General features: G+C 47.6%; 2 protein-coding genes across 4 annotated transcripts in view; one reads left to right on the top strand and one right to left on the bottom strand.

Moving 5' to 3' along the window:
- c16h1orf50 (chromosome 16 C1orf50 homolog) overlaps positions 1 to 3,960 on the bottom strand; it is a 50,653-nt gene extending 46,693 nt beyond the window's left edge. The window contains exon 1 of one of the 2 annotated variants that reach the window (XM_038821588.1): positions 3,808 to 3,960. In XM_038821588.1, coding sequence (XP_038677516.1) covers positions 3,808 to 3,853 — 46 coding nt within the window. In that variant the 5' untranslated portion in view covers positions 3,854 to 3,960. The remainder of the gene's footprint in view (positions 1 to 3,807) is intronic. The other variant, XM_038821589.1, reaches the window with a different exon arrangement.
- A 1,708-nt stretch (positions 3,961 to 5,668) lies between these two features.
- The window catches only part of p3h1 (prolyl 3-hydroxylase 1), a 55,391-nt gene continuing 37,801 nt past the window's right edge, over positions 5,669 to 23,258 (top strand). Inside the window, exons 1-3 of one of the 2 annotated variants that reach the window (XM_038822358.1) lie at positions 5,669 to 5,686; positions 20,239 to 20,391; positions 21,820 to 22,009. In XM_038822358.1, the coding sequence (XP_038678286.1) occupies positions 5,684 to 5,686; positions 20,239 to 20,391; positions 21,820 to 22,009 (346 nt within the window). In that variant the 5' untranslated portion in view covers positions 5,669 to 5,683. Of the gene's footprint in view, positions 5,687 to 10,521; positions 11,509 to 20,238; positions 20,392 to 21,819; positions 22,010 to 23,258 lie in introns of those variants that run through there. The other variant, XM_038822357.1, reaches the window with a different exon arrangement.

Below are 23,258 nucleotides of genomic sequence, written 5' to 3'. Positions count from 1 at the left end.
TTCCTGTCCAAAGGCTCACAAATTATGAACGGCAAATGAAGGAGTACAAAAGTTTAAGTTTATCTCTCTGTAATGAACTCCAATTGGCTTTATTGGTTGGCCAATTGGAGTATGAGCTCCCTCAATGATAGCTCATTGAGGGGGCCCATATAATCACCTCTGTAGGCTTTGTGAGCCAGTGTTAAGTTGACTGGACTGCTAGCAGCACTGTTTGTAGCTGCTCCTGTAATATCGTTATTGTAAATCAATATTGGTGTGGTGATGGAACTCCTGCCTCCCGTGGATTACTACATTCTCCTTTCCTGTCTGGAACTGGACTGTGGACAGGATGAGTGACTCTTCTAGAAGCAAAGCCTGCTGGAAATTATTCAGCACTCACTTGGAGAATGCAGACTGAGAGAATGGTGGTGAGAGCCCAGGCAGTCATTCACCAGAATAGCTGAGTGCTTCAGACAAGGGGAGAGGGGAACCTGAAGAAATAAATTAGCTGCTGCAGGACTCTGATTGGGAACATTCCTCAATGTTTGACTATGTGACACACTCTGATCACGCGTCGAATGGAGTACATGAATGGGGCAGCACGGTAGCATGGTGGTTAGCATAAATGCTTCACAGCTCCAGGGTCCCAGGTTCGATTCCCGGCTGGGTCACTGTCTGTGCGGAGTCTGCACGTCCTCCCCGTGTGTGCGTGGGTTTCCTCCGGGTGCTCCGGTTTCCTCCCACAGTCCAAAGATGTGCGGGTTAGGTGGATTGGCCATGCTAAATTGCCCGTAGTGTCCTAAAAAGTAAGGTTAGGGGGGGGGGGGGTTGTTGGGTTACGGGTATAGGGTGGATACGTGGGTTTGAGTAGGGTGATCATTGCTCGGCACAACATTGAGGGCCAAAGGGCCTGTTCTGTGCTGTACTGTTCTATGTTCTATGAGTGTGCCAAAATTGTAGCGTTTCGTGCAGCCAGGCCACCTCCATAGTAATTAAGCAGGTGTTCATGGTTTTGTGAAGGAAGCTGTTGTTGGAGAGGATGTAATAACCAGAAGGACACCAAGCCATCATGAAGAAAATACCGCACTGTGTCAGTCTGAACCCTTGACAATTAGGGCTGTCACTGTGTGAATTTGGGAGTGTTGATGCTGTCACTGTGTGAAAGCTGACATTAACACTGCAATGAGGTTACTGTGAAAAGTCCAAGTCGCCACATTCTGGCGCCTGCTCGGGTACACAGAGGGAGAATTCAGAATGTCCAAATTACCGAACAGCACATCTTTTGGGGCTTGTGGGAGGAACCGGAGCTGCCGGAGGAAACACAGGCAGACGTGGGGAGAAGGTGCAAACTCCGCACAGCCAGTGATCCAAGCCAGGAATCGAACATGGGACCATGGTGCTGCGAAGCAACAGTGCTAACCACTGTGCAACTGTGCTGCCCTATAATCTTTTTATTCTCACAAGTAGGCTTACATTAACACTGCAATGAAGTTGCAGTGAAAAGCCACATTCCGGCGCCTGTTCGGGTACATGGAGGGAGAATTCAGAATGTCCAATTCCCCAAACAGCATGCCTTTTCGGACTTGTGGGAGGAAACCGGAGCACCCGGGGGAAACCCACACAAACACAGGGAGAACTTGCAGACTCCACACAGCCAGTGACCCAAGCTGGGAATCGAATCTGGGACCCTGGCGCTGTGAAGCAACAGTGCTATTGTATCTCACGATGCTGTCACTTTGTGAATTCATTTAGTCCTGTCACTGTTTAAATTCTGGAGTGTTGATACTGTCAGTGTGTGAATTTGGGAATTGTGATGCTGTCACTGTGTGAATTTGGGAGTATTGATGCTGTCACTGTGTGAATTCGGGAGTGTTGATGCTGTCACTGAGTGAATTCGGCAGTGTTGCTGCTGTCACTGTGTGAATGCGGAGGTTTGACGTTCTCACTGTGTGAATTTGGGAGTGTTGACACTGTCACTGTGTGAATTTGGGAGTGTTGATGCTGTCACAGAATTTGGGAGTGTTGATGCTGTCACTGTGTGAATTTGGGAGTATTGATGCTGTCACTGTGTGAATTGGGAGTGTTGATGCTGTCACTGTGAATTCGGGAGTGTTGATGCTGTCACTGTGAATTCGGGAGTGTTGATGCTGTCACTGTGAATTCGGGAGTGTTGATGCTGTCACTGTGAATTCGGGAGTGTTGATGCTGTCACTGTAAATTCGGGAGTGTTGATGCTGTCACTGTGTGAATTTGGGAGTGTTGATGCTGTCACTGAATTTGGGAGTATTGATGCTGTCACTGTGTGAATTTGGGAGTATTGATGCTGTCACTGTGTGAATTTGGGAGTATTCATGCTGTCACTGTGTGAATTCAGGGGTGTTGATGCTGTCATTGTGTCAATTCGGGACTGTTGAAGCTTTCACTGAGTGAATCTGGGTGTGTCGATGCTGTCACTGTGAATTTGGGAGTGTTGACACTGTCACTGTGTGAATTCAGGAGTGTTGACACTATCACTGTGTGAATTCAGGAGTGTTGACACTGTCACTGTGTGAATTCAGGAGAGTTGATACTGTCACTGTGTGAATTTGGGAGTGTTGACACTGTTACTGTGTGAATTCAGCAATGTTGACACTGTCGCTGTGTGAATTAGGGAATGTTGATGCTGTCACTGTCTGAAATCGGGAGTGTTGGTGCTGTCACTGTGTGAATTTGGGTGTGTTGACACTGTCACTGTGTGAATTTGGGAGTGTTGACGGTGTCACTGTGAATTCAGGAGTGTTGACACTGTCACTGTGAATTTGGGAGTGTTGATGGTGTCACTGTGTGAATTCAGGAGTGTTGATGCTGTCACTGAGTGAATTTGGGAGTGTTGATGCTATCACTCTGAATTCAGAGGTGTTCTCAATGTCACTGTGTGAATTCTGGGGTGTTGACTCTGTCACTTGTGTGAATTCTGGGGTGTTGACTCTGTCACTGTGTGAATTCGGGAATGTTGATGCTGTCACTCTGAATTTGGAGGTGTTGACACTATCACTGTGTGAATTCAGCAATGTTGATGCTGTCACTGTGTTAATTCAGGAATGTTGATGCTGTCACTGTGAATTCGGGAATGTTGATGCTGTCACTGTGAATTCGGGAGTGTTGATGCTGTCACTGTGAATTCGGGAGTGTTGTTGCTGTCACTGTGTGAATTCAGGGCATTGGTGCTTTCACTGTATGGGTAGCACAGTGGTTAGCACTGTTGCTTCACAGCTGCAGGGTCCCTGATTCAATTCCCGGCTTGGGTCACTGTCTGTGTGGAGTCTGCACGTTCTCCCTGTGTCTGCGTGGGTTCCCTCTGGGTTCTCTGGTTTCCTCCCACAAGTCCTGAAGGATGTGCTGTTATGTGTGTGAATTTGGGAGCGTTGATGCTGTCACTGTCGTGAATCCGGGAGGGTTGACGCTGTCACTGTGTGAATTCGGGAGTGTTAGTGCAGTCACTGAATGATCTCTGGATCGGAACTACTATCACTGTGTAAACCTGGGACTGTTACCCTTGTGCCCTGTGCGCATTTGGAGTTTCAAACAACTTTCACAAATCATTGACCAGGCATCATCTAACACTGAGATGATCCAGGAGCTCAGTCCTTGCTGGATTCCTAGTGGTTTCTGCATTTTACAAAAGAGCCTGAAATCTCTGATTGAGACTGATGAAAATATCCACCTGTTCTCAGCTGACTACAGGAGCTGGGGCACACACAGCTGGCTTTGAATTGACAGAACTGCTGGCATATACTTACACTCAGCTAGAGTTCATATCAATATTAACACCTTCAGCCTCCAGCTTACCAGCTGATCTGTTTGTTGCGCTGTCCTCGGGGTTAGCATGGCTCATGTTGTCTCTGCTTCTGAAAGCTGCTGCTCTGACTCCCTGTTCCTGCCTCTTCCGCACTCCCTCCCCCTCCCCTACGCTGACTACAAGCTGGCTCGGGTGACAGCCGCTTAACCCCAGGGTCCTTCCTCCCACACTCCGACAGAGCCGTCCTCGCAGCTCCTGGAACAAAAGAGCTCCGCTCAGCCCCCTTTCCAGGGTGGCCATGTGAATTAAAGCTTAGTAACCGAAGGGCGGTTCACAGAAACCGGGCCGGAAAAGTTGTGGGCATCGACCGCAGAGGTGGAATCTCAGAGAAGGCAGTCGGCTGTGATCAGGCAGCTCCGGCCGTTGCTAGCTTGTGTTAACTTTGTGGCTATGTCACAGACACATGGGTTCTAAGGCTGGCAGAGCCAGGAACACAGCAGAACGAGTAGCCCAAAACCCCCTCTTCCCCCGTTCTCAGAAAACAGCAAAATCAATAAGCACACAGACACAAGCAGAGAGCAGAGGAAATTTTTAAAATCCATACCGTTCAGAGTATTTACATAGCACCCAGCACCACCTCAATGCGAGCCCAGTTAGCACTTTGCAACTCATGAAGTGCGATTGAAGTGTCGCCACAGCAATAATGTGGGACGCGCGGTGACCGATCTGCACACAGCAAGATCCCACAGGTGGCAATAAGATCATGGCAAGATGATTTGCCTTGTTGAAGTAGGATATGATGTGGAGATGCCACATCACTCCGAAAGCTCGTGTTTGAAACAAACCTGTTGGACTTTAACCTGGTGTTGTAAGACTTCTTACGAAGTAGGATATGGGGGGGACATATTGCCCTGGACGTCAGGGAGATTGTACCTGCTCGTCTTCATAGGTAGCGCCACGGGGGCTTCCACGACCGCCCACAAGGCCAAATAGGGGGTGGGATTCACCGTTCCCCGGCGCCGATTTCATAAGCGGTGATCGGGCGGAGAAACCCGCTTGACGCCGAAACCGGGGCGCCGCCTGTTTAACACAGGTTTTGTGTGCTCCGCCCCCTCCAAAATGGCATCATCGCATCGCGGGCTGCACGCCGCTGTGACGGCGTTAGCGGGTCACCTGACGGCCCTCCGATGGGCCGAGTTCTCGAACACGCGGTTGATATGTGGTCTCAGCGGATCGGGAACCCGGCGTGGCGGCTGCGGACTGTGTACAGTGCCGCCACAGTTGAGCGGGAGCCATGCTGCTGGCCGGGGGGGGGGGGGGGGGGGGGGGGAGAGAGCTTCTGTGAGGGCTGAGGGGACTGGTGGGGGTGGTCAGGAGGGCACTATCTGGCAGGTCAGGACCGCGCACGGCCGGCGCCATGTTTTACAGTGTGACTGCTGCAGGTCAGCCGCAGACCCGGCCATTCTCCAGACATTTTTATTGTGGGAGCTGGGACTTTTACGCAGCGTGGCTGCTAGCCCCTCACCGGTCGCAGAATCAGTGAGAGGGGCAGCGTCAATTTTTTTGACGTAAAACGCCACAGATCCTCCGCACTTAGGCTCAAAAATGGTGAATCCAGCCCTGGGTATCGGTTTTACCTCTCGCCCAAATGACGGACACTCTGACAGTGCAGCGCTCACTCGGTACCAGAATGGACTGGCCATTGGTAATTGAATTATTTCTGCTGCATTGGTGTCTGGCAATGTGAACCGTTTGAAATCCCTTCTGCCCAGTTTTCCAATTTACTGACTTTTTTAAAACTTTGTTTTATATATTTTAAATTCAGGTTTGGAGCAGTTCTTGTTTTGTCCTGGCAATCTTGCGCTTTAACGGCTATTCCTCCTGACCTGCGAGCCTTGAAAATGAGCCTGAGCCGCCTATTCAACTATGGTGAGCATCATCGCTGAGCACAATCCCGTACACACACATACTAACTCACTTTGCTCATGGATTGCAATCAAGTGGGAGGCGGGGGGAGAGATGTGGCTGATTCTCTTCCATTGCACCTGCTGCTTTTTCTGTAGAAACCAACTATTTTCTAATACACCTGATAGGTAATAGTGTAAATATTAAACCCCAGTTTTTTTTCCCATTTTAAATAAAGGATTTCAGCACTCTCATAACCTCAGGTCGTTTTAAAACATACCTTCAACACAACACAGAAACAGCATAATTCATGATAGATTAAAACGGCATTCTTATTCAGCTAACAAATACATTTGCAAGATAATGTGACACTAAGCAGTCCAAGGACAGGGCAGGCTCCATGACAACAGCATAGCAATGGTACAGTAACCTAAAGGAGCCATTGTCCTAACAGTCAAGTCAGCAAGAATCCAGTTCAAGCCGCTTGCAATAACAGCACCAAATCGCATTCCATAACACATATAAGAATTAATTTATGGAACATTTCAAGTTAATGTTGCACATTAAAGACAGACAGCTAACCGTCAAATCAAACTTATTTGATTCTAACCCAAACCAATTAGGATTACAAAGGGGTGTAGATAGATGGCTAAGGACTGATATGATTTAGTATAACCATAATAGATCGTACGGCTATTTTTCATTCATGAATCATCTATACCTTGATCTAACTTACTCGCTGTCTCTCTATTTTTCATATTTTCACTTTTCCACGCTAACTCTTGAAGTAAAGGCAAGCTGTTTGCCGTAAGCAAGAAAATCATTTCTGTATTATTTGAAAGTTATATTGTCTACAAATTGCTTCTCTTTGAGTCCTTTTGCTGACTGGACTTATTAGAGAATAAGATTTAAGTGATTCTCAATTGTAATCAACTAGAGTCAATAAAACGATTCTTATTTGCACCTGAGAAGTGTTAACTCAAGTTTCTACTGAGATTTAGTGTTCGCAAGTGCCACGGGATCCGCATGGTAGTTCTCTACATTGTTTTTCAGAGTGATAGAGTCATTATGACGCAGAAGGAGGTCATTCGGCCCATTGTGTCCAGAACAGCTCTCTGTGCAGCAGCCCAGTCAGTCCCACTGTAACCTGGTGAGTCTTGTTCCCCTCATTTCCCCTCCAATTTCCTTTTGAAATCATTAATCATTAATTTGAAATCATTAATTGCCTCCACCTTCCCTTCCCTCATAGGCAGCAAGTTCCTGGTCATTATCACACAGGATCACGTAATGGTTACATCACAGAGGAGGCCATTCAGCCCGCTGTGTCCGCACCAGCTCTCCATAGGAATAACCTAGTGCCATTCCCCTGCTTCCTCCAGATAACTCTCCACATTCTTCCTTTTCAGATAACAGCCTAACTACTCCATGCCCAAAACTTAAATTCTGCTCCCTTTAGTTCTGAAGGGTTAATGGGAAAAGCCTCTTTTGGTCTATCTTATCTAAACCTGTCATTATCTTCTACACCTCGATCAAATCTCCCCTCAACCTCCTTTACTCCAAGAAGAACAACCCCAGCTTCTCCCACCTAACCTCGAAGCTAGAATCTCTCATCCAAGGAACTGGTAAGTTGCCTCTGGGTTCTCACATCTTAGCTGTCACGTAGTCACCAGAACTGGGCACAATTCTCTAATTGTGGTCCAACCAGAGCTTGATAAATTTTCAGCATAGCTTCCTTGCTTTTGTACTCAATACCTTTATTCATGAGGCCCAAGATCTCCACAGGCTTATTGTCTCAATATGTCTTGCCACCTTCAAGGATCATAGAATCATAGAATTTACAGTGCAGAAGGAGGCCATTTGGCCTATTGAGTCTGCACCGGCCCTTGGGAAGTGCACCCCACTTCAGCCCACACCTCTACCTTATCCCCACACCTCCACCCTATCTCTGTAACCCCATCTAATCTTTTGTGGACACTCAGGGCAATTTAGCATAGCCAATCCACCTAACCTTTGGACTGTGGGAGGAAACCCACGCAGACACGGGGAGAACATGTAAACTCCACACAGACAGTGACCCAAGCCGGGAATCGACCCTGGGACCCTGGAACTGTGAAGCAATTGTGCTAACCACTGTGCTATCGTGCTGCCCGAAAGAGCTCTCAGGTCTCTGTGTCCATGCACATTGTTTCAAAATATGCCATTAAATCTCTATCTCTCCTGCCAAAATGCATCATCCCATATTCGGCCATTCTCCCTTCACTTCTAATATCCCTATTTCTCTCACCACTATTACTTCACATTGCTGCATTGATTTTATTTCATCCTCTTATTACCTTATGGAATGAAACTTCCCCAAAAAAGGCCATTTGAACTTCTGCCTGCGCTACCCAATTACTCCCAAACCCCGCCCCCTTATTCATAGTCCTGTCAATTTTATCCCATTCGAGAGTTTATGCAAATCCTCTTTCATCGTTCCAGGTGAATCTGCTTCCACCGCCCTTTCTGGCACCACATCCCAGATCCTAACAACTTGCTGGGTAAAAGAAGTTCTCCTCATCTCACTCCATTAACTTCTAATTTTAATTAAAGTTCCGCAAGGCAAAACAAAGACCTTCAAGTCTGATGATGCTATGGGTGTGATGGACCCAATAGGATCTCCTCACAGGCCCCAGCTTCGGGAAGCCCAGTATTGAAGACGTATGTGATACTTTCGGCTACCAACTATCCTTGGATTTACTCCTGGATGTTGTATCGCAAGCCCCCCCCCCCCCCCCCCCCCCCCCCCCCCCATCTTCAATATTTTAAAACCGATGAATGATGGAGGTCAAAGAAAATGAATTTTACCCCAATAGTTTCTTGCAATATTATTTTTGCACTTTGATTTTGCCGTGATCAGCAGGATAATCTTTTTGCCCCAATTAAGGGACAATTTAGCATGGCCAATTCACCTACCCTTCATATTTTTTGGTTGTGGGGGTGAGACCCACGCAGACATGGGGAGAATGTGCAAACTCCACAGTGAAGCCGGGGCCAGGATCGAACCCGGGCACTTGGCGCCGTGATGAAGTAGTGCTAACCATTGCGCCACCGTGCCACCCATCAGGAGGATAATCTTGAATTCCTGGAGGCCCTGGGACAATCCTGAATACCACTGGGGCATAGGTCCTTAAAATGCCAGGAACACATGCAGAAAATAACTAAAAAGGATAATGGAATGCCAGCCTTTATATCTAGAGGGTTGGTGTATAAAGACAGCGGTTGTGCTTCAGCTACACAAAACCTTGGTTAGACCCCACTTGGAGTCACAGTGAGCAATTCTGAGCACCCCACTTTAGGAAGGATATTTTGGCCTTGGAGGGAGTGCAGCGTAGGTTTACAAAAATGATACCTGAACTACAGGGGTTTGGTTACGAGGAGAGATTACTCAAATTGGATTTGCTATGCTAGAAGTTGGAAGGCTAAGGAGTTATCTCACCAAAGTATTCAAGATATTAACAAGGAAAGACAGAGTAGATAAAGATGAACTATTTCCAATGGTTGGAGATTCTAAAATTAGGGGGCATAGTCTAAAAATTAGGGCTAGGCCATTCAAGAGAGATGTCAGGAAGAATTTCTTCACTCATAGGGTGATAGAGGTTTGGAACTCTCTCCCACAAACAGCAGTTGAAACTGGATCAGTTGTTAATTTTAAAACTGAGATAGATAGGTTTTTGTTGAGCAAAGATATTAAGGGATATGGGCCAAAGGCAGATATATGGGACTGGATTCTCCGCAGCCCCGTGCCGAAATCGCAGCCAGCACGGGGGCGGAGAATCCACTTTCACGCCGTAATCGAGCCCGGCGCTGATCCGGTGACTCTCCAGGATCCAAACATCGGCGTGAGCACGAAGTACGCCGCGCCGCCAGGGGCGGGGGTGGGCTTTGCCAGAGGCCCGCCCAGCAACCCTCCGCTCTCGACCGGCTGAGTTCCCGGCGGCGTGGAAGTAACCACCATTTGCCGGTCGGGATGCTGACGGGGCGGCATGGACTCAGTCCACGGACACCCTGGTCGGGGGCGGGGGAATCAGAGGCCAGGGTGGCCTTTTAGGAGGCCAGGGATTAAATCTGCACGGACTGAGGCTCAGACGTGCGGCCGACCCGGGGGGGGGGGGGGGTCTCTTTTCTCTGTTTGGCTCCATGGCCCGAGTCCACCTTGGAGCTCGGCGCGGCCGCTGGAGGCTCCGAGATTCACTCTGGGTCCCTGCGCCGGCATGGGGACATAGTCTCATTTAGGGAGGATCCAGCCCATGGAGTTAATCACAGATCAGCCATGATCTCATTGAATGGCGGGGCAGGCTCGAGGGGCTGAATGGCCTACTCCTGTTCCTATGTTTCACTGTGCACACTTGGTAAAATCAAAATCTTGGTGTTTCAGAATGGTACTGAAAGGGTTACATTTTCCAGTACTCTATGGGCGGCTCCATTTCCCCTCCCCCCATCATCACCAGTGTGCTCTATATACACACACACACTAGAGAACCAACTGTTTTCAGAAGCAGGATCCCCTGATGGCACAGGGGGAAGGTTGAATAGGAATCCTATGTTTAAGTCAAAATGTTCCTCAACCTATTTAAATCCAAACTGATGCAAGAGGATTTTTATTTAAGATTCTGTAAAGCGGATATTAAGGAAAGAATCCCCAAAACCCTCCACCCTTGCTGCAACAAAGAAAATATGACCGGGGTTAGAAATTCTGCCTTCCGCTTTGTACAGTCAATTTTTGCACACACTTTCAACTCCCTTCATTTCCAGGACAGCTGAGGTAGAGACCGCCCTTGTAAATCTGAGGCGGGCAAGGTACAATCCCAGGGTACAATCCGAGGGACTTAAGTTTTGGCTGAAGCAGCTTTGAGTTCTTTCAAACAAATTGCACTTCACAAGCACCTTTTAAGACCGTCAAATATCCCGATGCCTTGTACAATAGAGGGAATCATACAGCAAGAGCTGTGCAGGAGGAAGGGCAGGGGGAGGCGACAAGACTTCAACATGTGGAAAGAAATATGTTGAACTGCACGCCCCCAGTCCCTGAAATCAGAGCTGGAGGTCAAAGATTTCTCTGGTTTTTCTTCAGTTTCTCTGAAGTGAGTCCCTTTCTTTCTCCCTCATTTCAGTAAATTCCACCCTCTCCCTGCTTTAAACTTAACGCTAACTGCAGCACATAAGCATTCCATGTTTAAAGATTTGAGCAGTTTGTGAGTGGCTGCAGGGAGGAGACAGGCCGAGGCTCCTCCCTTCGGGAGGAAGCACTCTCCAGTTCACATTTCATCCTAACCCCTGTTCCTCAGAAGGCTGTGGTGTCTCTGTCGCTCTCTCTCTCTATGTTTCTCTCTTTCTCCCTCTCTCCCTCCCTCTCTCTCTCCACCACCGACATGGCCCTCTGGTCTATTTTCCTCACGCTTATCTTGGCTGGAGGGAACAGGGCCCAGCAACGGGAGCCAGGCCATTCGCCGCTGGAGCCGTACGACCGCCTGTTCAGCGCGGCGGTGGAAGCGTATTACCGCGATGACTGGCAAGGGGTGATCATCAACATGGAGCGGGCACTGAAGAACAAAGCGGCCCTGCGCCGGGTTAAGGTCCACTGCTGGAGTCGCTGCAACAACCAGACAGGGTTTGCCATCTCCAGCAGTGGGCAGGAATTCTTCTACGACACAAACTTCTTCAACACAGTGCTGAGGAAGGCCGATTGCCTGAAGGAGTGTGAGAAAGACAAACTGGGGCCCTACTCCATGCATCAGATCTCCGAGGAACTTCTGCTCGAGTTCCAGAAGAGGACCCCTTACAACTACCTACAAATGGCTTATTTCAAGGTAATGTTAATCAGAACTTCCCACCATGCCTTCCCCCTCTTTCCTATCAGACCCTCAAATCTATTTTCACCCACTCTCGCGTCAACATGTGATCAGGGTCGTTCGGCGATTAACTGCAGCTTAAAATAACAGTTCACGTATTTTATATTTGAAATCCCACCGAAGCTGAATCTTAAAGGATTCTCTCGAGCAAATTCTCCCAAGTGCCTCCTCCTGCACTTTACTTTTGCAGTGCTGAATTCTGTGCTTGTTATATGTAATGAGAAGTGGTAGTGTTAGGGGATGGACAAGTCTCTAGTTTCAAAATTCCTTCAGCTGGGCCAGATATTCATCTGAAAAGTGGGTATTAGACGGAGCTTGACAGAGGACCCTACTTTGCCTTGCAAAAAGGGTGAAATAACGTATGGACCAAAGAATGATATTGATTTTACCCTGATTTAACAATGGTCAGGAACACTGTTGCACAGTCAAGTGCTGAAGGGCAAATTGGGAAGATTCTCTCGCTTCTTTTGTCTAATTTCCACTTGAGGTGCGCCTTTCGTAGACTTGTGAGAACATCCCCCGTTGCACCTGAAGAATTGTGCCAGATTTGATTCACACTTTGGAGCTTCCTCCGAGCCTTAGCTGAAAAATGTGTACACTGCGGCCATCGACACTCATTCTTTTAACATTTGCCAGTTTTTGGTGTTGGAAGGGGGCACAAGGTGTTGTTTGCCCCTGCGTCCCCTTGCCTTCAGGCGACACGTTTAGTCTGTTTTACTCCTGCCTATGGTGGAGAGCTGCAGACGGCCCTGCCCACCATCCCCCTCCCCCAGCCAAGCCCACTCGCCTGAGTGCCACGTCGAAGCCGGCTGTCAGCTGAAGCTCCCCGTTGCTGCTTACAGCTCCCATTCCACGGTCTGCAAGCAGATTTGCAAAATCCCACCGAACTTTGGAAGAGTCCGGCCTCTATGTCTGAAAACTAAGTTTTAAAAATCCCAGCTGCTCCTGCAGAAGCAGTCCTTGATTTGGGTGATTTGAAACTTTTCCTTTAGAAGGCCACTTGTGGCAAATGTTTTTAATTAGGGAAAAATTGACAGCATCTCACCCTGTTTAATAGAATGTTTTTCTCTCAGGTGCTTTTGCAATGCCTCGAAATCTTCATCTGCTTGATCGTTACTTTTCCCTTCAATAGAGGCATCTATTTTGTTTTTTAAAAATGAGTAGAAAAACTTGCATTAATATAGCATTCTCCCATACCATAGAAAGATAGAAAATAGGAGCAGGAGGAGGCCATTTGGCCCTTCGAGCCTGCTCTGCCATTCATTATGATCATGGCTGATCATCCCACCTTCCCCCATATACTTTGATCCCCTTCACCCCAATTACTACATCGAACTGCTTCTTGAAAACATGCAATGTAAGAAACGTTAATGTTTTAAACTGTGAAAATTACAAATGCTTCAATAAAATATTTTCTAAAAAAAAGGGAAACCTGCATGGTTTTAAGGCGGCATGGTGGCACAATAATTAGCACTGCTGCCCCAGGCCACCGAGGACCTGGTTTCGATCCGGGCACCAGGTCACTGTCCGTGTGGAGTTTGCACATTCTCCCCATGACTGTGTGGGTCTCACTCCCACAACCCAACAATGTGCAGGGTAGATGGATTGGCCATGCTAAATTGCCCTTTAATTGTAAAAAAATAATTGGATACTCCAAATTTATTTAAAAAAAAAGAAAACATACAATGTTTTGGCCTCAACTAATGTCTGTGGTAACAAATTCCACAGGCTCACCGCTCTCTGGGTGAACTGGGGTTATATTTGCCGGAATTCAAAAGGTTAAGGGATGATCTGAGCAAAGCTTTGAAGATGTTAAGGTAGACGGACAGGGTAGATGGAAACCTATTTGAGGAGTCAGGGCTAGAGGGCATTATCAGAGATTGTGACATGCAGAAACACTTGCACACATAACAAAGGTGACAGAAGTTTGGAACTCTCTTCCACAAATGGGAAATGGGCTTAAATGGGAATTCTCATTGACCGCGGTGGGAGCAGAGAATCCCGCTGCCAGCGAACGATGTGGCACTTCCCGCCAGCGAGAAACATGTGGTTGGGAGGCCGGAGAATCCCACCCTATATCTGAGATTGACGGAATTTCGTTGTACTGGAGGTGTTGAGAGATATGGGGCAAAGTTGGTGGGCAAAGCTCTCCCATCTGGGACTAAGTCCCATGGAGGGGACGGGAATGTGTTTCCTGCCGTGGAGGCCAGTGGGAAAACGAGCCATATTCTCCGGCCCCGACTTCATTAATTATGCAACCAGGTGTTTTGCGCCATATTTAATGGCAGGACAGTCCTGAAGGCGTGTCGTTCACCCTCCAATCTGGGTGCCATATTGAAAAGCCAACTAACCTCACTGACCCACGATTGAAGAAAGGAGGTGGGCATCTTGAAAATGAAGGTGGATCTCCGGGAGCACTCTGAGACCGGCAGATAGACCTCCTGAGAAAGAAGTTGGATGTCCAGGATCATTGTGAGGCTGGAGGATGCCCCCCACCCTCCCCCAGCTCTCCAGGACACTGGATGATCCACCTGTAGAGGCTCTCTGTTTATTTGTTTATTTCAGTCACAGAGACAGGCTTGTCAGTGGCTAGGTGGAGTTCAAGTTCAGTCTGACCACACTCCTCAATAATTGTGAGCTGTCGTTTGGATTGTAAAACAGCTGAAAGCTGGATGGTCTTGGCGGTCCCACTTATGTCAGATGTTGCACAGAGTCCTTGGCCAATCCGTAAATGGCCCAGTGTTGCTGTGGGAGATCATATCCAGTGGCCAAGCAGTGGTGTCTATGATGAGAGAGTAGTTTCTGGTGAATGTTTTCTCCTGCTGTTATGCCTCGGCATGGTAGGTTTAGCCAGATGGGGTGGTTGAGGGAAAGCGCACTGCCGGTGTGTTGAGGAATTCATTGAATAAGGACAGGCTGTGGTTGGAGTAGTTTTCCCCTAATAACTTGCCTGCTGCAATTACCCTGCCGATGTGGCAGTGTTGTGGGGATGGGGATAGTGTGGGGACAACGTTGTTCAGGGCTGAGAGCCAGGTAGGTGAGTCAGTCAGAGAGCACATGTACTTAAGGTTAGCTCACTTGGCTGGATGGCAGCTTTGTGACGCAGAGCGACGCCAGCTGCATGGGTTCAATCCCCAAACCGGCTGAGGTTATTCATGAAGGCCCCGCCTTCTCAACCTCGTCCCTCGTCTGAGGTGTGGTTGACCCTTGGGTTCAATCACCACTGATCAACTCTCTCTTTTTCTTTATTTTGAAAAATAAATTTAGAGTATCCAATTATTTTTTTTCCAATTAATGGGCACCTTAGCAGGGCCAATCCACCGACTCTGCACATCTTTGGATTGTGGGGGTGAGACCCACACAGACACAGGGAAAATGTGCAAACTCCACATGGACAGTGACGCAGGGCCGGGATCGAAACTGGGACCTGGCGCCGGGAGGCAGCAGTGCTAACCACTTGGTCAACTCTCTCTTAAAGTGAAGAGCAGCCTATAGCCCTCTGGAATTGTGGCAATATTTACATGTAATTCTGGAAATTGTTGAGGTGAGTTGCACATCAATAAGTTTGATGTGGGCAGACTGGTACCTTACTGGTGCACAGTATTCTGCAGTTGGGTACGTGATGGCAAAAGCAGAGGTCCTTAGGGCTTTGGCCTATGATCCTCGTGATGTACCAGGCAGCTAAGTGAGTTTTTAAATTTTTCTACAATCTTGATAAGATGCTATTTACACGTGTGGGTTCCATCAAGAGTGACACCTAGATAAACAGGGTGCGGATTATGTCTCTGGTCATTCAAAGTGATGTTGAGTTTCCACTTTGTACTGGCATTGTGAAGGTGGAATGCACAAGAGATTGTTTTATCTTCAGCTACAACTGCTTTACATAGTCCATCTTCTCTTACAGTTCCAACCCTCGAGGTGTCTTGGCCTTTTACTTTGGCATCTTAACTTTGAAAAATCTCAGCTATACATGCAAAGAGAATTAGTATATAAACATCCTGTCATATTAGATGCCTGAATAATAAGAAAAACTAGCTGGATTACCGTTGATGGTTTTGTCACTGATTGCAAGACTTGGGCGTGTTCTGAGCTCCATGGTTCAATCTGTGGCCCATGCAGGGTGCAGTTGTCATGGTTTCTCTGTCGGCCTCAGTATCATTGGGCATGGGAGGGGGTAACTCAAAACTAAAGTTGCCACTCCTGTTTCCAGCTAGAAAATCTAGCCTACATGGGCAGCGGGTTAAGGATGGTATTCGGTCTTCTGGGCGAATAACCTGCTGACTGGCCTAGGCTATAAGGTGGTGATTAAGAATTGGGGTGAGATGGCAGAAAGGTGAGAGAGAGTTACCTCAGCCTAGGGTGACCAGATACTCTGTTTTTTTTTTCATGAAATGCTCCGCTGTCTGACAATTTTCTAAAAATAGTTCAAATGTCCCGGTTTTTACCCTTTCCCTTTTTGTCCAGTATACAGCACAGTGGTTAGCACTGCTGCCTCACAGCACCAGGGACATGGGTTCAATTATGGCCTTGCGTAACTGGAGTTTGCACGTTCTCCCTGTGTCTGCTGTGGGTTTCCTCCGGGTTCTTCACTTTCCTCCCACAGTCCAAAGATGTGAACGTTAGGTGGATTGGCCATGATCAATGCACGAGTGTACGAGGATAGGGCGGGGGAGTGGGCTAGGTAGAGTGCTCATTTGGAGGGCCGGCGCAGACTAGATGGGCTGAATGGCCTCCTTCAGCACTGATTCTATGATAAACTGGAGAAACTGTGTGAAATTTCATCCTTCTTCCTGTATTCCCCCCACCTCCCACGATCCCCAAGTCTCCAAAGGAGTTGTCACTACCTTTCTGTCACTGATGGCTCCATGGCTGAAGACAATCTCGGGAATAAGGTTGCCAATTCTGGCTGGACAAACTCCGGGAGGTCATGTCGTCACATGACCTCACACTCTCACCTGCCCCCAAATCCCTATCTTTGTTTGGACAAAGATCACCACATTCCCATGGCTTTTCAGCGTGTCCCAGTTTTGACTTTTGAAAATCTGAACACCAGCCCCAAAGAGAAGAGGGATGAAAATAAGAGGGGTAAAAGGACGAAACCTAACTTTATACCTGAGTGGGAAGAGTTTTGAGAATAATGACCATAATTCGATGGGCCGATGCACTGTAGGGATTCTATGATTCCATGATCAATATAAAGCAAATAATCACTGGACTCAGGGCAGGTGTTGAAGCTGTCACAGCGACAGATAGCGGACAGAGGCGGCAATGCAGGTGAGGGCAGGGAAAGTTCATTCAAACTTTTCCCGTCAGGTCCAAATGCTTTGCTGCAACCGCAAGGCTTGTGACATGTCAATGTATACAAGCTTTTGATCGCCAGAGGAGATGCATTTGTGGAGAGGATATTTCCTCTTGTGGAAGAATCGAGAACTAGGGTCACTGTCTAAAAATAAGACCGAGATGGGGAGATATTCTTTCTCTCAGATTGTCATGAATCGCTGGGACTCTCTTCCTCAAAAGGCAGAGGAAGTAGAATCTTTGAATATTTTTAAGGTAGAGGTAGATAGACTCTTGGTTAACAAGGGGGTGAAGGGCAGCACAGTGGCACAATGAGTAGCACTGCTGCTTCACAGTGGCAGGTTCGATCCTGGCTCTAGGTCACTGTCCGTGTGGAGTTTGTACATTCTCCCCGTGTTTGCGTGGGTTTCACCCCCACAACCCTAAGATGTGCAGGCTAGGTGGATTGACCAGGCTAAATTGCCCCTTAATTGGATAAAATGAATTGGGTACTCTAGATTTCGAAAAAATCAAAGGGGTGAAAGGTTATCGGGGAAGACATGTGCAATATCCCGCAAGTGACCTACGGGGTGGGAATGCTTGTCTTTCCCATGCTCCTTCCAGAGTACGATTTTTCCCACTAGGAGCGGGGTATCTCAATTACTCAGTGTGTATGAGGTCGGACAGTAAGGCACCGATCTGTTGGACCTCGGTAGGGGTCTACCAGGAAGTGTATGTATGTTGTTTGTAAATATAATTTTGTTCTTAATTTTACTCGGTGTGGACTCCCTGTGTCCTTATTAAAGCAGGAATGTTGGGTTGTTACAATTGGATCAGCCGTGGTCTTATTGAATGGTGGAGCAGGCTCGATGGGCCGAATGGCCTACTCCCGCCCCTAATTTGAATGTTCCTCAAATGTCGGCTAGATGTCAGAATGAGAATCTCCTGGTTAAAGATGGATGGCGGTACATGAACGATCTCCTTTTGTACGATCACCCCCAGTTTTGTGGGGTCACTCAGCCCCCCCAAGGCAATGAAACCTGGGGAGGAATCTGGCTGCCTCGGTTCACTCAAGCCTACAGTAAGGCGGCATCGCACAGAAGCTGAGCCATACTGGCCCTTGCTTGCAGCAATGACGTAGCAGGGCTTTCTCTGGAACCTCCCCTCCTTGGCCATCATAATGTCTACACATAATTGCTGAAATACCCGGTCAGAAGTGATCTAATGGAAGGATTTGAAAAAGCAGACACAGTGACACTAACTTGCATTTGTAAGCACCTGTATCATCCAGGTGCCTCATTGGAACATTGGAGAAAATATGGCACCATGTCAGATAAGAATCCATAGAATCCCTACGGAAACAGTTTTGCCGGTTGAATCTGAACGTACCCTTTGAACAAACACCCTACCTAGGCCCACTCCCTCGCCCTCTGTCCTTAACTCCACCTAATCTGTACATTCCTGGACATTCAGGGGTAATTTAGTGTGGCCAATCCACCTAAACCTGCACATCTTTGGAACCGGAACACCCGGACGAAACCCACGCAGACACGGGGAGAACGTGCCAACTCCACAGAGAAAGTCACCCAAGGCTGGAATTTAACGCGGGTCTCTGGCAATGTGAGGCAGCAGTGCTAACCACTGTGCCTCCGTGCCGCCCATGGAGATGTTAGGACGGAGAACATTGGGCAGCACGGTGGCCTAGTGGTTAGCACAACCGCCCCACGGCGCTGAGGTCCCAGGTTCGATCCCGGCTCTGGGTCACTGTCTGTGTGGAGTTTGCACATTCTCCCCGTGTCTGCGTGGGTTTCGCTCCCACAACCCAAAAATGTGCAAAGTAGGTGGATTGGCCACGCTAAATTGCCCCTTAATTGGAAAAAATAATTGGGTAATCTAAATTTATTTTTAAAAAAAGACGGAGAACATAAGCTTCGTCATTCAAGAGGGTACATTTTAAAAAAAAATTTTAGAGCACCCAATTATTTTTTCCAATTAAGGGGCAATTTAGCATGGTCAATCCACCTAACCTGCACATCCTTGGGTTGTGGGGGTGAAACCCACGCGGACACGGGGAGAATGTGCAAACTCCACATGGGTAGTGACCCAGGGCTGGGATTTGAACCCAGGTCCTCAGCCCCATAGGCAGCAATGCTAACCACTGTGCCACCGTGCTGCACTCAGAGGGTACATTTTAAATAGTGTCTTAAAGGAGGAAAGATAGCAAGAGCGGGGGTGAGTTTTAGGGTGGGAATTCCAGAGCTTAGGGCCTAGGCAGCAAAGATGGAACAAAGAAAATCACACTTGTGCAAGGGGCCAGAATTGGAGGAACACAGACAATTTGGAGAGCTGTAAGACTGGAGGTGTTTACAGTTATGGGGACATCTGGGACTTAGTAAAATTGTTAAAGTATCTGTGAAAGTTAAATGATGAATTGTTACCTAATCTGCTGATCAAATATTTGCCCCTGCCTAATCTTTCTTCTTAATATTCATGATGCGTAGTATTTAGACTGAGCTGTGGAGTGTGGCAATGTGATGTGTCCTTCCAGTTTGGAGAGGCCAAGGGTTTGGAAGCAATACATTTGGTGCATAGCCCAGTAGTATAAGGGTTCACCGCTTGTAGAAAAGTTACCCCAGCTATAAACACCTTTGCTATAGATATTAACAGAAAGCACTGGGAAGAAGCCTGAATTATAATCCTGGGCATTCGATTCCACTAACCCCCACTCTTTGTGTGAAGAATTGAGATCGAAACTCCTCTGGCCTGAGCTAGGATCGTTGCCACCAGTTACAGAGTTTTCCACAGGTTGGGACAGGCCATGGAGCCTTAGGCCTGACATCCAAACATGAGATTCCAGACAGTTGCATGCCATTCTAGCCTGTTTGAGCTCGGCTAATGATTAGATTCATGTGTGAACTTGTCCAGCTCAAAATTCTGGTCACCATGTTTGGACTGAAGTTTAAATGACCAAATTCTCAATGGTTGGGAATAAGTAATTTGCCTGTAATTATCTCAGCCCTGAAGTCCTTGTCCCCACCCATAAACCCCTCTGCTTCCTTACTAGCCCCCCCCCCCCCCCACCTTTAAAAGGCTTCTTGAACGCCACATTTTCAGTCCAACCTTTGGTCATCTCTTTCGCTCATCCACATGAGAGCCTGTATGGACTCGACGAGCTGAATGGCCTCCTTCTCCCCTGTAATCATTCTTCCATTTTCCTCGGCGACGGGGCTTGGAGCTTTCAATGTTAACAGTCCAGTAGAATATTATTGGATAATATTATTCTAATTTATTATATTATTATTACCCAATTTAGCATGGCCAATCCACCCGGCCTTCCTACATTTTCTACACCCTTATGAAGCCCTTACAATGTTGCGGAAAATATGCCCACTGTGTTTTGTTTTGTTACAGATTAAGAAGCTGGGCAAGGCTGTGGCCGCCGCTCACACCTTCTATGTGGTGAACCCCGAACACCTGGAGATGAGACAGAACCTGGAGTATTACAGACTGATGGCTGGCGTGAAAGATTCAGACTTTAAGGATCTGGAAGCCAAACCTCACATGGTAATAACTCGCTAACTGGCAAAGCTGTATTCTAGGCGAGATATGGGAGTGTGGTGGTCTTATCACTGAATCCAAAGGTCGAGGCTAATAATCCAGCACACAAGAGTTCACAATTGCAGGTTATTGGTTTGAGAAGCTGAATTAAGTTTTTAAAATCTGGTAAAAGTGACCAGGAATCTGTTGGATTCTTCTCATTGATGTCCTTTAGGCAAGATAATTTGTTCTCCTTACCCCGCATGGTCTAGATTTTGCTCCAGCCCCATCTCAATGTGATTGATTCTTGACAGCCCTCTGAAGTGCCCTAGCAAGCCACTCAGTTATATCAAACTGCTATTTGCCAAGGTTCAAGGAAAGGCTCACTATCTCTATCTCAAGAGCAACCAGGATTGGGCAATAAGTACCAGCCTTGCCAATGGCATCCACATCCCAAGAATAAATAAACCAAGTAAAACCCCAGGAGAATTCTAATTCCTTCATCAGCCATGGTATAACTTTGTTGCCTGAAGTTACAGATTTATTTGTCACCAAACATACATAGAAACATATATAGGAAATAGAAGCAGGAGGAGACCATTCAACTTTCAAGCCTGCTCCACCATTCATTCTGCTCATGGCTGATCACCAAGTTCAATACCCTGATCCTGCCTCCCCCCCCATATCTCTTGATCCTTTTAGCCCCAAGATCTATAGCTAATTCCTTCTTGAAGTCCCACAATGTTTTTGCTTTAACTACTTTTTGTGGTAGTGAATTCCACAGATTCACCACTCTCAGGGCGAAGAAATTTCTCCTCACCTCAGTCCTATGGATTGCTTTGTACTGCGTGTTCACGTTGGCTATGACCTGGGTTAAACAAACCTTTATAGTAGAGGGTTGGGCAGCACGGTGGCACAGTGGGTAGCATTGCTGCCTACGGCGCTGAGGACCCAGGTTCGAATCCCGGCCCTGGGTCACTGTCTGTGTGGAGTTTGCACATTCTCCCCGTGTTTGCGTGGGTTTCACCCCCACAACCCAAAATATGTGCAGGATAGGTGGATTGGCCATGCTAAATTGCCCCTTAATTGGAAAAAATTGGGCACTCTAAATTTTTTTTTTTAAATAGTAGAGGGTTGCAGTACAAACAAAGTATGGTAGCTAATCTGTATTGTTAGCCTGTACATCATTTACTGAAGGAAATGGGGTGCAGGGGGATAAGCATGGGATTGGGGAGATGGATATTCTGCAGCCAGAAAAACAGACATGATTTGGGGACATGCGTGTGGGGTTGCAAATGTGGAGAATTCTTAACATCCGAAGTGATGCTCTGAATTCTGCTCTGCAATGTGGAGGTCAGATGAACGTGTGGGAACTCTAAGGTAATTTATATATTATATGTGGCTAACTTTGCATGGATATTCTGTTGATCTCTGTTCTGTTGCCTTGTTTCTCAGGAAGCTTTTCGTACAGGGGTCCGACTTTACACGGATGAGCAGTTTGAGCCAGCAATTGAGTACTTAGAAAATGCATTGCTGGAATACTTCACGGCACACATGGAATGCCGCGCTCTCTGCGAGGGCCCGTACAATTTTGATGGCTACAGTTACATGGATTACAATGCGGACCTGTTCCAGGCTATAACAGGTAACTCTTACACTTGTGCAGAAGTCAAAATGGCCCAGGAATCTTTCACTGACTACTTCCACGGAGGCTGATTTGGTAGCACCTGTACCTCTGAGCCAGGTGGTTTTGGGTTCAAGACCCTCTCCAGAGATAAGAGCATCCTAATCTAGATTATTTCTCCAACGCAATGCTGAGGGAGTGCTGCACTGTTGTAGGTGCTGCCTTTCAGCCAAAATGCTAAACTGAGGTCTTCATTTGCTCTCAGGAGAGTAGAAATGATCCCATGGCATTATTTCAAAGAGAGCAGTGGGGTTCTTTTGGGTGTCCTGACTAATATGTAACACTCAGACAACACCACCTAAAATAAATTATCTGTCCATTAACACATTGCTGGTTGTGGGAGCTTGCTCTGTGTAATAGGCGATCACCAAAACTCTGTATGTGTGCACATCCTTTGGAGTGGTGGCGGTGTGGATGCATAACAATCACACATGGAACCCAAGTTCGATTTTCCCTTTACAATCCACACCACTGACGTGGGTAGCACGGTAGCATGGTGGTTAGCATAAATGCTTCACAGCTCCAGGGTCCCAGGTTCGGTTCCCGGCTGGGTCACTGTCTGTGCGGAGTCTGGACGTCCTCCCCGTGTGTGCGTGGGTTTCCCCCGGGTGCTCCGGTTTCCTCCCACAGTCCAAAGATGTGCGGGTTAGGTGGATTGGCCATGCTAAATTGCCCGTAGTGTCCTTAAAAGTAAGGTTAAGGGTGTGGGGGTTGTTGGGTTACGGGTATAGGGTGGATACGTGGGTTTGAGTAGGGTGATCATTGCTTGGCACAACATCGAGGGCCGAAGGGCCTGTTCTGTGCTGTACTGTTCTATGTTCTATGTTCTATAACATCTCAACATAACCAGACGGAGATGTTCTAACTTAATGCAGGACATGGAATGAAGTTGGGATTTTCTTGGTGTGTGCGGCTTAGATTCGCTCACCAACTGAGCTACTGGAGAGCCCAAGACAATCACCTTTCCAGTCAAATGTTCAAGAGAGATATGTCTGCGGTTAGTACATAAAATCTTGGGCGAGATCTTCCGGCTGTTTATGCCGGCGGGATCCTCCGGTTCCGGCAACATCGCACTCCTGCCATGGGATTTCCCACGGTGTGGAGTGGATTCAATGGGAAATCACGTTGACCACGGCGGGGCCAAAAGAACTCATCGCCGGCCAACCGCAGGCTACCTCCCTCACCGAGAACCTGGCCACCGGGAGACCAG

This window comes from Scyliorhinus canicula, chromosome 16 (assembly GCF_902713615.1).
Source record: "Scyliorhinus canicula chromosome 16, sScyCan1.1, whole genome shotgun sequence".
NCBI classification, from domain to species: domain Eukaryota; kingdom Metazoa; phylum Chordata; class Chondrichthyes; order Carcharhiniformes; family Scyliorhinidae; genus Scyliorhinus; species Scyliorhinus canicula.
Note: the sequence above shows the minus strand (reverse complement) of the source record. Positions and strands in the feature narration are given on the sequence as shown.